The sequence below is a fragment of the Xiphias gladius genome, chromosome 15 (genome assembly GCF_016859285.1).
Source record: "Xiphias gladius isolate SHS-SW01 ecotype Sanya breed wild chromosome 15, ASM1685928v1, whole genome shotgun sequence".
Classification (NCBI taxonomy): Eukaryota; Metazoa; Chordata; class Actinopteri; order Istiophoriformes; family Xiphiidae; genus Xiphias; species Xiphias gladius.
The window spans coordinates 8,991,002-9,005,336 of NC_053414.1; the positions used below are offsets into that span (position 1 = coordinate 8,991,002).

The following is a 14,335-nucleotide window of genomic DNA, read 5'->3' on the forward strand; positions in this document are numbered from 1 at the left end:
CTCAGTTTTATATCGTTGTAAAGTGAATATCTTCAAGTCTTGGACTGTTTCACTATTTTCTCACATTTAATAGACTTAACATTAGAAGTCTAAAAGAGTCATCCGTTGAAGCCCCAATAATCAGGGGATCTTGTGTTTCCTCACCAGAGAACACACCCTGGCAGTGCGGAGCATGTAGATCATCGTGTAGGACGGAACAGTACTGGGGCAGTTAACACATGCGGGGATACCCGATGTAAAGTGCCAAAAGCTTATAGTGGATTGTCGGACACGCGATATGAATCATCCTATGACGTAATACATATATACATCGGGCATGAGAGGTTTACGGGCACTCGTCTCAGAGAGTATGGTAGACAACAGACTGTGATGAGATCCAGGAAGTGGGCAGGGGGAGGATCCAGCGAAGACGGTACTTAAGACACCACTAAAAGATAACGAGTCAGATCTCTCTTGTTGCCACTTTTAATGCATATGCTCTATGCTGTAACGGAGGGGGATCTCCGCACTTTGCAAACTGCGTAATAAAACTGAGTGCGCTGTCTACAGTCGTCTCTCTCTGTGTGTTCCTTGCTGCATCAACTTGCTCGGAGGAGTGGAAAAGTTATCACTCAACACACACTAATACAACGGTGAAAATAAATGAACAAATGAGTAAAAAAAAGAAACTAAAAATCAAAATTTTTTGGTGGCTTTCTGAGGCCGGTAGGATTGCAGCGACGGGGGGGGTATGGCCCCAGTATTTCTAAAATCCTGGTTCCTGCCTTGCGTTCACCAGAACCCCGATGACGAATCCTGAAAGTGAACTCCATTCATTCTTGGAGGGGTTTGGACGTAGACCCGGTCCTTGGGGCCCCACCTGGGCAGGAAACGCGGCACGGCACGGCACCAACCGCCGCCGTCCCGTCGTGATCCTCAGCCGGACGTCCAACCCCGCGCCTCCACCCCCACCTAGAGGCGGAACCGGGAGCTGCACGCACGGGCACACAACGGCACGAGTTTTCCCCGGTCGTGAACCGGTCCCCTCCGAAAATGATGTGGCAGCCTTCGGTGATGAAAAACAGCCCTCCTCACCGAGTCGTGAGGAGGTGAACCGGCGGCTGGAGCTCCGGGAGAGAGAGAGAGAGAGAGAGAGAGAGAGAGAGAGAGAGAGAGAGGGAGAGAGAGACCACCAGCGACGGCACCGACCGCGCAGGAAAACCGGCCGTTTCCTCAGAGACCATCCCCGACGCCCACACTTCCGGACTGGATCCTCTGGAGGCAGCTGGGTCGGGATGCATCCGTCTCCCGCTGCCGCTTGAGACCAGGGTAAAGACGACGACGGCTTCCCCGGGACACGGCGCTGCTCGTCGCGTTGCACCAGGTCTGCCCGTTACAATCCGAGCCCAACCGATCCGGTCGCGGCGGTTATTCGCTCAGCACTCGAGGGGATTCGGGCTCTGGCCATTCCGTCCGTCCGCCGTCAACTGTTGCTCATTTCCACTTTAAATGAATCTTGTAAGGTAGGTCGAGCTATCTCTCACCATCTCACCACACTGGTCATATCATTTAGAACGAGAAATCGCAGATAAATAGAAACACTTCTCACATTGCTGCCAGGTAGTGATGTTAATGATGATGATGATGAGGAGGAGAAGGAGGAGGAGGAGGAGGAGGAGGAGGAGGATGCTGAGGATGCTGGTAGGGTTTGAGAATGATCTGTTAAAAAAAGGTCCACGCTTTCATTTCAATGTATGTCAGAACTAGTGATTTAATAATCATGTAGTCCAGGGTTTATCGGCTTGGCAAACAATTTTAAGGATAACACACACCTGCCCCTGTCCTCCTCCTCCTCCTCCTCCTCTTCATCATCAACCTGATGTCTCCCCTCTGCCTCCTCTTTTTGGGTGCCCCGTCCTCCCTGAGACACAGTGGGCCACACAATCGCACGTCCTCATTGTCCTCAGCCTCTCGGACTTGTTGTACACGTGTGGACTGGCACACGGAAGCTGGCTGGGTCTAGGTTGAGGTGGCCACGGTGCCTCATATTTTTGGGCCTTTGCCTGAAAAATGACTGAAACAATTAAGCAATGATAAGACAAAATGTTGTCGTTTCATATTTAGAGCAGAACTCACAATGCACAAGACCTTTTTAAATCCCAATATTTTCCTCTGGCCATACACGAAATCCCCCCGCAGCTGGTGCATAAAATCAGATATGGGAAAAACCACTGCATGTGTGGAAAGTCCTGGGCTCACTTGTGTTCTCATGCTACAGTATAGACCGAGGCTGCAGCCAAATTATCACGCTGCATTTTCATTCAACCCGAAATGACTTGTCCAGCAACACAGCCTCTAATTTTTGACCACTTTGGTAACAAAGCTGACAGTCCAAGAAGGGGGGAGGTATTAGCCCTATAGTAGCCCTATATTCCAAGGGAATATAGGGCTACAACTAATGGGTATTTTATTTATTTTTATTACTATTATTTTTTTTATTAACTGATGAATTGTTTAGTCTGAAAAAGAGTGAAAAATGCCTGTCACAATGTCCGAGAGCACAAGGTGACGTCCTCAATTTGCCTCTTTTTTCTGACCAACTGTCTAAAACCCAGATATATTTAGTTTGTTGTGATACAACAAAGAGAAAACCACATGTTTGGCCATTTTTCTTGATTAATGACTTAAATGATTCATTTATTATCAAAATTTTTGCAGATGAATTTTCTGCCAATCTACTAATCAGTTATTTGACTTATCATTTCAGCTCTGCCGGAATGCTTTTGTTTTCTTTTACATTTTCTGAAGTACTTCCCATCACTGTATATACTTGCTGCACTTGCACAAAGAGCGGGACTTGCTTGAAAATAAAATAGGCCTTAATATCAATTCATGTTGACCATTAGCTGGACTGAGGCTGTGGTCTTCGCGTTTCAGTAAGACAACTGAAGCAGAGAGAGTTCCTTCTGTCCTGTTGTAGGAGGAGAGTCGTCGTGACGCTTCCGCAGCTCTGCTCCTCTCTGCTCTCTGCGACTCTCTGCCTGGCCTCTGGCCTGGTAATTATCAGCCAGCTTGATAAAGTCATTAATGACCCGGCCAAGCCTGCTGGGCCTGGCACTGACACACACACACACACACACACACACACACACACCAAAGGCAGAGTCGGTCAGACAGTGTGAGGCCGGCGCTTGATACAGGGCGAGGAAGCCTTTTATTTGGGACAGGACGTTGTGTTTCTGGGTTGGGTCAGTTAGTATTAATAGCTGTGAATGAGTGTCACTTGAAAAACAGCTGCTTAAGGAAAGGGAACACAATAGAGGAGAAGGAGAAAAGAAAGGATGAGCCGTGTTTGTTAAGATCTCTTAATCTCTGCATAATTATCATGATGTGAGGTGGAATTTGTATCTTTTTTCTCACCTCTACTTTAGTTTTATCTCCTCTATCTGTCAACTAGGATCAGCGGTGTCATCTGATCTTGTCATCTTTTTTTTTTTTTTTACTGTTGAAAACAAGAAGAAGATTAAGTGTAGGAGGAAAACGTCATGTTCCACTGGGTTTGCACGACAACACAGAATTAAAGCATGGTTTGATTTAAGGGTAATATACTTTAGCTCTGATGATGCTGAAAGTGCTGATTTTGCAATATGTTGTAGGCAGTGTCTATATTCACTTGTGAATTCATCAACCTAGGAATGTTTTTTTTTTTTCCCCCTAAGGGGACATACATGCACAGCTCCATAGATGTATGTTATGGACAAACTAGGTGTTTCTAACATTGGCAGGGACGGCTTCAAGTTTAGAAGCTCACTTACTGTCCTTTGCATCTAAATTCATATACAGTAAATGAATTTTTAATTTGAGTGGTATTCCCCTTTGATGGGAGCCTCTTTCTCGTTTTGAGACTCTCCAATCTTAAAACAGTGTGTTTGTGTCTGTGTGTATGAGAGAGAGAGAGAGAGAGAGAGACATCGCTAAATCTAGGTCTCTTATGAAATCTGGCTCTGCAAGATGCAGCATAAAAACAGGGAGGGGTTGTGGTTTGTGAGTGTATGTGTGTGTGTGTCTACGTGTCTGTGTGTGTGTATGTGTGTGTGTGTGTGTGCGTGTGTCCATGTGTGTGTGACCGCGTTTTTGCGTGTCTGCGTGGTCATCTTTGTCCATTTGCCGTCCCGCGTGTTAATTTAATCACCGGGAAGCAGGAGAGGGAGATGGATGAGATGAGGAAAGAAAGATGAAAGAAACAAGGACTTTTCTGGTGTGGTTTCCCTGCTCGGCGGTTTCCATAACAACAGTGACATCATTGATGGAGTGCTACCTCCCGAGCTGCTCTGTGTTTGTTTGGGTTTCTGTAATAGAAATAACTTTACATAAATGAGTATGTTTGTGTGTGTGTGTGTGTGTGTGTGTGTGTGTGTGTGTGTGTGTGTGTGTGTGAGAGAGAGAGAGAGAGAGAATGCAGGCATATCTGTACATGTGAAGTGTTTATGGAAGAGCTCATCAGGAAAAAAACCTCTGGTTCAGTCGGTCAGTGGTTACCCACTGTTGCCAGGCAACAGCAGCCATGGCAACAAGTTGAAGCATGATCTGGCGTTGCTAAGCAAGAGGACAGGGTGGGGTGAAATTTTATGAGCGCCGCTGGGATACAAATGGATACAAGTATTAAAGATGTTGAACATGTTTTTAGGACATAAGAAGAAGAAAAACGTTGTTAAAAATAGATTCAAACTGAACAAAATAGCACATATGACACGTATGTCCACAAATGCTGTTTTTAAGCATAGGAATCAATAACATAACTGTAAAAGCTTTGTTTATTTAAATTTTCATTATTTTCAGCTCTGCTAGTGGGTACATTACGTACAGTATGTTTTATTGTTGCTTATAGCGAAAGCTGATGTCTTAGTTCATTTTAGTTCAGATCAGTAGGTGCAACTAAAGACTATTTTCATTGTTGATTAATATGTCAGTTATTTTCTTGGTTAATCGATCTGTCGTTAGGTGTTTAAAAAAAAAAAATCAGAAAATGCAATTTCCTGAATCCCAAGGTGACGTCTTCAATCGCATGTGTTGTCTGACCGACACTCCAAAACCCAAAGATACTCATTATTACCGTCATTGAAGATTAAAGAAACCAGTCACATTTGAGAAGCTGAAACCGGAGAATTTTTTATTTTTGCTTAAAAAATTACACAAAAGAATTAATCGATTTTCAAAGTAGTCGCAGATGATTTTTCTGACAATCGACTGATCCCTTAACCGATTAATCATTGCAGCTCCTCAGATCATAAAGATGCCATTGAATATACAAAGTTAAATCTGTTGAATTTTGATATTTCCAGGTTTATGAACAACCGCGTTCCTCCTAACAAGAGATACCAGCCCACAGAATATGAGCATGCTGCCAACTGTGCCACGCATGCGGTGAATGCACAATCACACGCACACACACAAACACAGACACACACACACACACACACACACACACACACACAGAAAGTGGTTATTAACCTGACACAGCTGAAATGACACACTCAGTGAAAACAGGAGAAAAAAAAAGCATCATTATATAGCAGATAAATGACAGAAAGCACCAGGTTTTTTTCAGACTGCACATACAGGACATCATACACACGTTCTCTGTTTATCATGCGTGTTTGTCTGTTTGTCTATCTGTATCTTATCTTTTATTTATGTTATGAATTCGTTTAGTTATGGATAATCCCCAGCCTGCTGGGCAGCTCAGTGTTGCACTTCCAGTCGGAGGACCAATGGGAGCGGTTGTCGGCCTGGGTGTACGGGGCGGGGCTCAGCTCGCTCTTCATCATCTCCACCCTGTTCCACACTGTGGCCTGGAAGAAGAGCCACTTACGGTATACACACACACACACACACACACACACATACACACACAGACACACACACATTTTTCATTTTAACACAATATTTGGACTGCACTGTAATATTGCAGAAGACTGATATGGTTAAAAGGTGTAAGAGGACACAGAGAAAACAGCCTGCATGGCCAGTTCTTGCTCTGCAGAGACTGAGCAGAATTTTTCAAGTTATTTGGTGTTTTTGGACGCTGTTTCTCCTTTTCTGGAACAAATGTGTATCCCTGCATTCCATATTTGTTTTTGAGATGTAAAACACACTGATGCTACATGTATAAACAGTGTCACTCAGTTGTCATGAGGCTGTTTGGTCTCTCTCTTCAGGTCTGTGGAGCACTGTTTCCACATGTGTGACAGGATGGTGATCTATTTCTTCATTGCTGCCTCCTATGCCCCTTGGTAAACAACCCAGCCTGCTAAGTATGTGTGTGTGTGTGTATTTGTGGGGGGAGTGCGTATATATTTGTAGTTATGTCTTCCTGATGATACTTAACCAGGCTGAACCTGCGGGAACTGGGACCCTGGGCGTGCCACATGCGCTGGTTGGTGTGGGTCATGGCCTCTTTTGGTACTACCTACGTCTTCTTCTTCCACGAGAGGTCAGCTCATACACTGAACATTTACTTTTATCAGTATCAGACTGCGTCTCTATTTATTGATCTAATTAATATTCCTCCCGTGTGACAAAACAATCTCAACTCAGAGGTCTATTTACTAGCTTTTCAGGGATGGACTCATTGTAAAATCTTTAAACCAGTCTGGGCAGAAATGGTAAAGATATATGTAGGTTAATGGGAGACTGTAACTAGAAATCACTTATTTACTGAAGTTTAAGTTCATAACTTTAAGTACATAAACTTACGTGATTTTATAAATTTTTTCTTCCGCACCTCTTCACCAAGCCCCTTTGTTAGGTTCCAGATATTAATATGCATTCATACATAAGTATGCTTACAATATTTTTGCACTGGTTGCATTATTTTCAGGAGTATTCAAATAATTGCCTGAAAGAGAGTGAGAATGAGAGTGTACATGTTATCCCGTACTAGGGGGAACCTAGTGCTCTTATTGGGAAGAAACTTTGTTCTTGCTGTAGCTGCACAGGGAAAAGTGGGGTGAGCGTGGCCGTTGCCACTAAAAGAGGTGTCCAGCGACTTCAGAAAGTTGTGCTCTTTTTCGTAAGATGATAATAAGATGTCGCATCGTTCCACGTTTCCTGAGCTGCTTTACTGAGCTTTGTTAAAGATGTAATACAGCGTGTATCATTCAAAACGACCCAGCGACTAAAAGTCAGGAAAATGTTTAAATCAGAAAACGTTAGAGGATGTTTGTGGAGGACGTTTTTGGTAACACTGACTGACCTCGAATGCCACTGACATTAAAATGCATCTATCAGGAAGTGGCAGAAGTTTACCACAGCAAATGAACAGAGTGGAACAGAAAACTGATCTGTGACGCCTGGCCGATACCTGATTAGCTTGATAAGATCAGATACTAGTGTGAATAGACCAGGACAGACGATGCTAACTGGGACTCCCTTTTGTGGCTGGACGGCTGGGGCATCTTGGCAGAGTCTTTCGAGTCAGAAGGAGTCGAGACTTACCAAAAACCGTTCAGTATTTTTAGATCACCACGGTACTCCCTGAGGACGAGGCTCAAAGGTCAGAAAAAGCTAGAAAGTGGACCTTTAAGCTGCGATTACTTTGTCAAACATACCTTGTTACCGAGGTCAAGGATGGACACCCATGCTCAAATATTCCTCTCTGTATCAGGTATAAGATCATGGAGTTGATCTGCTACACAGTGATGGGAGTTTTTCCTGCCCTGGTCATCCTCTCAATGGTGAGCCCACTCTTCTAGTCTCACCTGTAGTCTGTGTGGTTTTGACATGTCTGCGTTGTCATGTCCTTAAAACTTAAAAATAAAAAAAACTTTCTGCCTCTTCGCAGCCGGAGCAGTCGGGGCTATGTGAGCTACTGGCGGGCGGAGTCTGCTACTGCCTGGGGATGGTCTTCTTCAAAAGTGATGGCATCGTCCCGTTCGCTCACGCCATTTGGCACCTGTTTGTAGCCATGGGAGCAGCCATACACTACTACGCCATCTGGAAATACCTCTATGCCCAGCCACCCAATCAGGTCCAGACCTCCAGATGACATCAGCGCTGACCTCACGGGGAGTAGCTCCTGTGTTTGAGCGACTTCAGTGAGATGACGTGAGCTGTGTTCAAATTCAGGGGCTGCCTCATTTGTAGGCTAGTTAGGCGACCATGTACCTCCTCCCCAAATGATACAGTCTAACCTCACTTAGACCAAAACTAATGCTGTACTCAAGTGGTCCTCGTCAACTCATAAAATATTTCAGTGTCTATCACCAAGAAATTGCCCTCAAATGACAAACCAGAGAAAAACAGTGGTAAGACTTGGGCATGTTTGGTGAGGTGATACCTGAATTCCACTTATCACATGGTGGACAGTTGGGCAACAGTGTACCGGGTTTCTGATGATTGAAATACTGTATATCCGCATCACTTCAGTTTATCTGTAACAACCTCTGTTTACCACCATTTCCAGACTGTTAACAAGAGCGCACAGTGACGGTTATGCCTGGCATCCACTGGTTCATGGGCATCGGTTTGGTTTCAGAAGGCCATGATGCATTCCATAGTAAACCAACAAAAAATATTCGAAATTCTGTGTTTTATAAATTCACTATTCCTACTTAAAATCACTAAAGTGTCATTGTTGGGTAATGGGACCTTTTAATGATGTTATTTCTAGCATCTTTTTAGGAGAATCTTAGCTGTAAATTAAATTTTTATTTTTTATTTTTAATCATTTAAAAAAAATGGTGAAAGCACTTTTTCCAGCCCTGAATAGCAGCTATTCCTGTAAGGCTACATACAGCCCCAACAACCCCCACCACTCAGAGGGTTAGGGCCACCTCAATTTAGCCTGTGAGGCGAAGCCCAGGGTAAAAATGTTCAGTCAAAACTCGCTGCTACTTGGAAAGGTTATTACTCTGAGCAGACAACAGTAACTGAAGGCGACCCAGGTGAGCACATCAGCCTTTATCAATCCAGAGATTCTGGATTATGGCAGCTGGACAGTAAGAGGTCAGTGTTTAGAGAGATTTTAGTGAGTATATCATCCTTAGTGGAAATTACGCCTTTGCATTACTTGCATCCTGCACTGGCTTTGTGACCGATGACCACCTGAAATCAAATACCTCATACATATGATGTGGTCATGTGATGTTTCCTGACTTTACGAGTTGACGAGGATAGTTGAACGCACCATTAAGCAATTGACCGGCATGCAATAGATTGTAGGACACTGAGAGTCACGAAGCAAACATCAGATGTGTATTCCTAGCTGTGGCAAAAAAAAAAAAAGGCTGCATTTGGAGGAGACTTTGCACTGAAACTGCCCTGACAGCCCGTTGAGAGGAATCTGGATCTCAAGGAAGGCAGCCTGTGAACTTGGACACAGCTTTTTAGTTTTTACCACCTCAGTTCATTTCAGTTTTAGGTTACAGTATTTTTTGCAGGAATTTGGTTTCATTCCAATGATCAGGGGTTAAATTACTAATCTTGGAGATTTCTCTCTTTGTGGTGCACGTCCAGATTCAGTTTTCAGAAGCTGAATTGAGGGGCATTGTCTTATGGTCAAGAGGAAGACAATGTTTACAATTAGCTGACTTGACTATCATAATTAGTTTTAGGACATTATTTAAAGTATCATCGTCTATATTAACAGAAAGTTTTATTTGGTTTGATTATATTTAAGAGTTTGCAACATCAGTAATTTACTATTCCCATTCAGAGCTCTAGATAGTATTATTACTGTTATTGTTATTAGTTGTGCTACCTACAGTTTAGTACACCATATGGTTTTAACAGCGATCGCTTCAGTCGGTGATTTACTGTGATTTCCATATCAAGCATGACTGTAGAAGGATGTTTTTTTATGTTGAACATTCAGATATTCACGGTTTAGTCTTGAAGACTTGTGTGCTTCCACTTTTACTAGGCTCTATTCAGTAGATTATCAAGAATATTTACTGAATTCTAATAGTTTGCTGTTGATTAGGGTTAGTAAGTGAAGATGTCATCAGTACGATTTATACAGTATATATGTATCAATGACGTACGGTATATGTTGACTTCATCTATATTTTCTTCTAACCTACTTATAGCGTTAGCCGATCATCTTCATCATCTCCATCCTAAATGAGTAAGACCCATTTGATAGAGTCTGTCAAAGCTAAATGGTTGAACCTCAGAGGGGAAAACCACTGTCTGATTCAGCACTGCCAGAAGACTGACCTACTGCCGCAACTGACTGCACACACACACTCTACCATTCTCTCCTCACTGAAAAGGAAACTGAAGCTAGTTATTTTGAACAATCTGGCCCAATAATCTTATCAGGTGTGTCAGGTGTGCGTGTGTGTCTTGGCGTGCGCTGCGCAGTGCGTGTGTGTGTGTGTGTGTGCTAATTTGTGTGTATCCTGTACTATCTGACTCCCATGAATCCAAAGCCTCTAATGGGCTGAGTCTATGTTTACACGTGAACGCATGTACCTTGAACACATAAAAACTACATTTCAATATGTATGTATTCTCTTCGTGTTAAACTGTATGTGGTGGCACATGGTATATTGGACAAGCTTGTGTAGTATCATAAAAGTGGCTAGTTGGCCAAAAGGTCAGACCGTCTAGTATTCATACGTGTAAAAATGATTTTTTTTTTAAAACTTCTGCCCCTGTTCAACATCCTTTCGCTAATGTCTGTCTCACAGGACTTGGATCAAATTTGGCTTAAAAGCCTGTGAAGCGACGTTCAACAACCACTAAAGCTGCGGCGGTTGTTCAGGCGCTGCCTGTTTTCTTTAATGCTGGCATCAGTCCACGCTGCTTCACATGCTTGCTCACGTCCCCAAGTAGGGCAGTAGCCCCAAAAGTTTTCTGCAAGCTTTACATATGGGTAATATTTATAGAATAACCAAACAGGAGAAAGCTTTAAGGCAGTCAGAAATTGACATAGAACCGCTAAACATATTATGGTAGCAAATATGTTGATAGATTATAATAAGAATTAGGAAGCATCCCTTCACATATGCTGCAAAATCCGCAAAATTTGCAGTTGGATTTGCATCAAAATACACTTACTAGATGCACGTGCCAGATTTTTTTTTCTTGTAAATAACTGCAGTAGTTCATGAGATAACTAGGGAGGCAAAGAAAACGCCTTATCTTCCAATGTTAGGAGGTAATTTAAAAAATTCGGGTCCCAGATTCGAATCCAAACCAAAACTTTATCATTTCTTCCTCATGCCACGGGCAAACTTTACACCCTCTAAAGATATCGTGCTAACTTGCAGACAAAAAAAAAAACTGAAAACCAAGCGAAAAACTAGACTTAAAACGTAACCTCTTGGGCGAAGGGAACAAATAATATAGTGCAACTCATATAGAACAAATCTGCGCATTCCTCACAAAAGAGCAGCTGTTTAGGAACACTGCTGCACTGCTGTCTAAATGCCCCTGAACAGATCTTTATTCAAATATAGTTTCATTTCGAAACTTAATATTCATTCCCCAATAACTAAAAAAATGCATTTACAACTTACCAACCAGCAAATGCATGCAGCATTATACTGCAGGGTCCAAAAGAAAACCCATCTAATGACACCTAAAAACACCAAAATTCAACCAAACCTTTTAATCGTTTTTGAGATAAAAATAAAAAATAACCTGGAGGTGACAAAAGCCTTTGTTATCATCACAGGTTGCAGTTTAGTTGTTTTTTTTTTCCACAGCAGGGAGTGGTAATTTAGCATCAGAACAAATTCAGTGTCACAGCTGGCTGGGAATTACATTTGTCACACTGTGGATGTCTCAGTTTGGAATGAACCTCCTCAGATGCGTATCTTTGAGTATTTGTATTCTCAGCGTTTACGTGAGCCTCCGGGACAAACCAAATGTTTGAGTTTACTGTGTTGGAGGACTCGGGAGGTTATATTGCCAGTATTTAGTCTGTTTCCACAGGCAGGTTTTGGCAACGCTGCGACGACGTATTTGAGGATTTGACTTGTGTCTGTCTTGTCTTGGTCATAATATGTGTCTCATTCAGACCCACCTGAATCTGTGTAGAGCTCTGTGGTTTTATAAACTCTCCATGAAGCCTTCATGGACCCTCTGTATATTGTTTATAGATGCTCTGTGATTGTGGCTCTGTTCTCAGTGCTGCTGGTGTTCTTTTTCTGGTCCTACGTGACTGATTCTATTATCCCATATTCTTTCTGTCTCTTTCTCCAGTTTTCATATCGGTTATTGTGTCTGTGGTGCTTTTGTGCTGTGATAAGCCTATATGATGCCAACAATGCTTTTATCTTTTCTATTTCTCTTGTAATAAAAAAGCTTTTTCATGTAGTATATTCCAAGACTCAACATTTTATAATGTTTCACCTTTTCAAATATTTCATAGCGTCATATTTGATCATAAAATCAAACATAAAAATATGAAATATTTGAAGTATAGCAATTTCCGACAATATGCAATGTTGACAATATGATATGCAGATATTTCTGAATTAATGTTTTAACCCTATTCAGCGTATTTTGATTCAAACAAACTTTCATGTCAAGGATGCTAAAGTAAATCGGGCAGAGGGGCTGTATTTGACAAGATTTAGAATCACATACCTCATATTGGAGAAGAATTTAGAGGTAGAAATCATTAAAAAAATTTTAAAAAAGCATTGTCCTAGTTATTATAAAACAATAAAAATGAGGAAAAAATTGAGGCTATAATTTAGCATAGTCAATCTTGTACATTTACCATTTTCCCATTTGATGAATGAAACTGAAATTTGACCACTCTCTATATATTTTTTATATGGTAGTACTGAAAAAAATATAAATAATGAACAAAAAAACTAAAAGTAGGTCCTAAATAACTATGAATGATAAAGAAGCTTCTAGATACCTGTCAACCTGTTTACTGAAAATTGTTAATTTTGTGTTTCAGTGACTGTTTTCTGTCCCCTTATAGTAGTTCGTAGTTCATGAATTACAAAAGCCAGAGACAGCAGACTTCTCAAAAATATTTTATATCATATTTAGAGGTAAAAATTAGTAGTTTATTCTATTGCAGTCTGTAAATTTAAGCCATTTACCTTTGAAACAAATGCACTGTGGTCTGGACACATTAGGGATCCCTTTTTTTCTCTTTTATTACGAACCCCCCCCCATTTCAGCACAAATAATGAGAAGAGTCAAAATAATATGTAACCAAAAAGACAAAGAATCCAAATAATTGAAGACATTTCTTTTTCAACACACCTGCTGAGCACCTGGATTAGGTTTATCCATAAAATCTAATAGGGGACCCCTACATTTTCTAGGGCACTATGAAGATTCAAAATGTGCAACATTAAATGTGTAAATAAGCAATCATAAGAATAAATACAGACAAAATGTGGGCCTAAAACCATGAAATTGTTAAAAAAAAACAAAAAACGGAATAAGTTTATAAAACTCAGGTCATTATAATAAAATGTTTTGGTTGTCGAAATAAAAACTGCTGGAATAAAATTAAACTAACCTGTAATAAACTTTGTTGTGAAAATAAGCAGGATGAAATAGCATTTTATAATAATGACCTGGTTGGTTTATTTCACAATTTCAGGGTTATATTACATATTTTGTCAGGACGTATTAAAATGATTATTTATTTCATAATGCCTTTTTAAAATCTTATTTAAAGTCTCCTTCCACTCAGAAATGTGTTTTGATCACTGCTACTTCTCTTGGATGTTTGAGATTCTCTGCATTTCTCTGCACTCACCTAACATCTGAGTTTAAGGCCTGCACCAGCGAGCATCATGGTCCAACATGCAGCCTACGCAAGGGGGATGTGGAAACTCGAAGCCTGCAATGCACATATAGTTTTTTTTTGAGAATGGTCTTTCAGTGATGTAGGAGACATCTTGTTTTCAGTAGTTAAAAGTTTGCAATGAAAGGTATTTGCAAATATTTCATCGTATATATATATATATCGTCATTTTTCCAGTTTTTAACAAAATTTAAGTGGCTTAAGTCCAGTAAATAACCTTTAAAAGGTACTAGGCAAGCAGCAAACCAGAGGGAAAAAAGTTTAAGTTACCAAAAACTGAAAAACTGCACATATCAGAGTTATAAAAAGGGCCTTTTTACTGTATCAAGTAATAATTTAAGATCTTACAGCTTTTCTGCAGTAAATTAAGCCAAGGAAGTTGATGCAAACGAATCTTAGTGATATCCAAACTTATGTTGATTATGTACAAAACCATCTCTAAAAAAAGCAGTGTGGGAACAGACTGTGTTACTGCCCGCTCTGAAGCATGATTCGGACGACAGTGCCCTGCAGGAAGTAGTACTGTGTATTGCTACAACAATGGCGAGAAAAAAGGCAAGTAAC

General features: G+C 41.2%; 1 protein-coding gene across 1 annotated transcript; it reads left to right on the forward strand.

Annotated features, from left to right (window-relative positions):
* The first annotated feature begins 1,488 nt into the window (after positions 1–1,488).
* Positions 1,489–8,544, forward strand: LOC120800888 (monocyte to macrophage differentiation factor 2-like). The gene is made up of 7 exons (XM_040147342.1): positions 1,489–1,502; positions 5,322–5,403; positions 5,692–5,852; positions 6,198–6,272; positions 6,371–6,472; positions 7,646–7,715; positions 7,823–8,544. Exons 1-7 carry the CDS (start codon positions 1,489–1,491, stop codon positions 8,024–8,026), a joined length of 708 nt encoding a protein of 235 aa, XP_040003276.1. The 3' UTR covers positions 8,027–8,544.
* The last annotated feature ends 5,791 nt before the right edge of the window (positions 8,545–14,335 follow it).

Coding starts and splice junctions, on each gene's coding strand:
- LOC120800888 (XM_040147342.1), top strand. Junction 6,273..6,370: donor GCTGCCTCCTATGCCCCTTG/GTAAACAACCCA, acceptor ATACTTAACCAG/GCTGAACCTGCGGGAACTGG. Junction 6,473..7,645: donor GTCTTCTTCTTCCACGAGAG/GTCAGCTCATAC, acceptor TCTCTGTATCAG/GTATAAGATCATGGAGTTGA.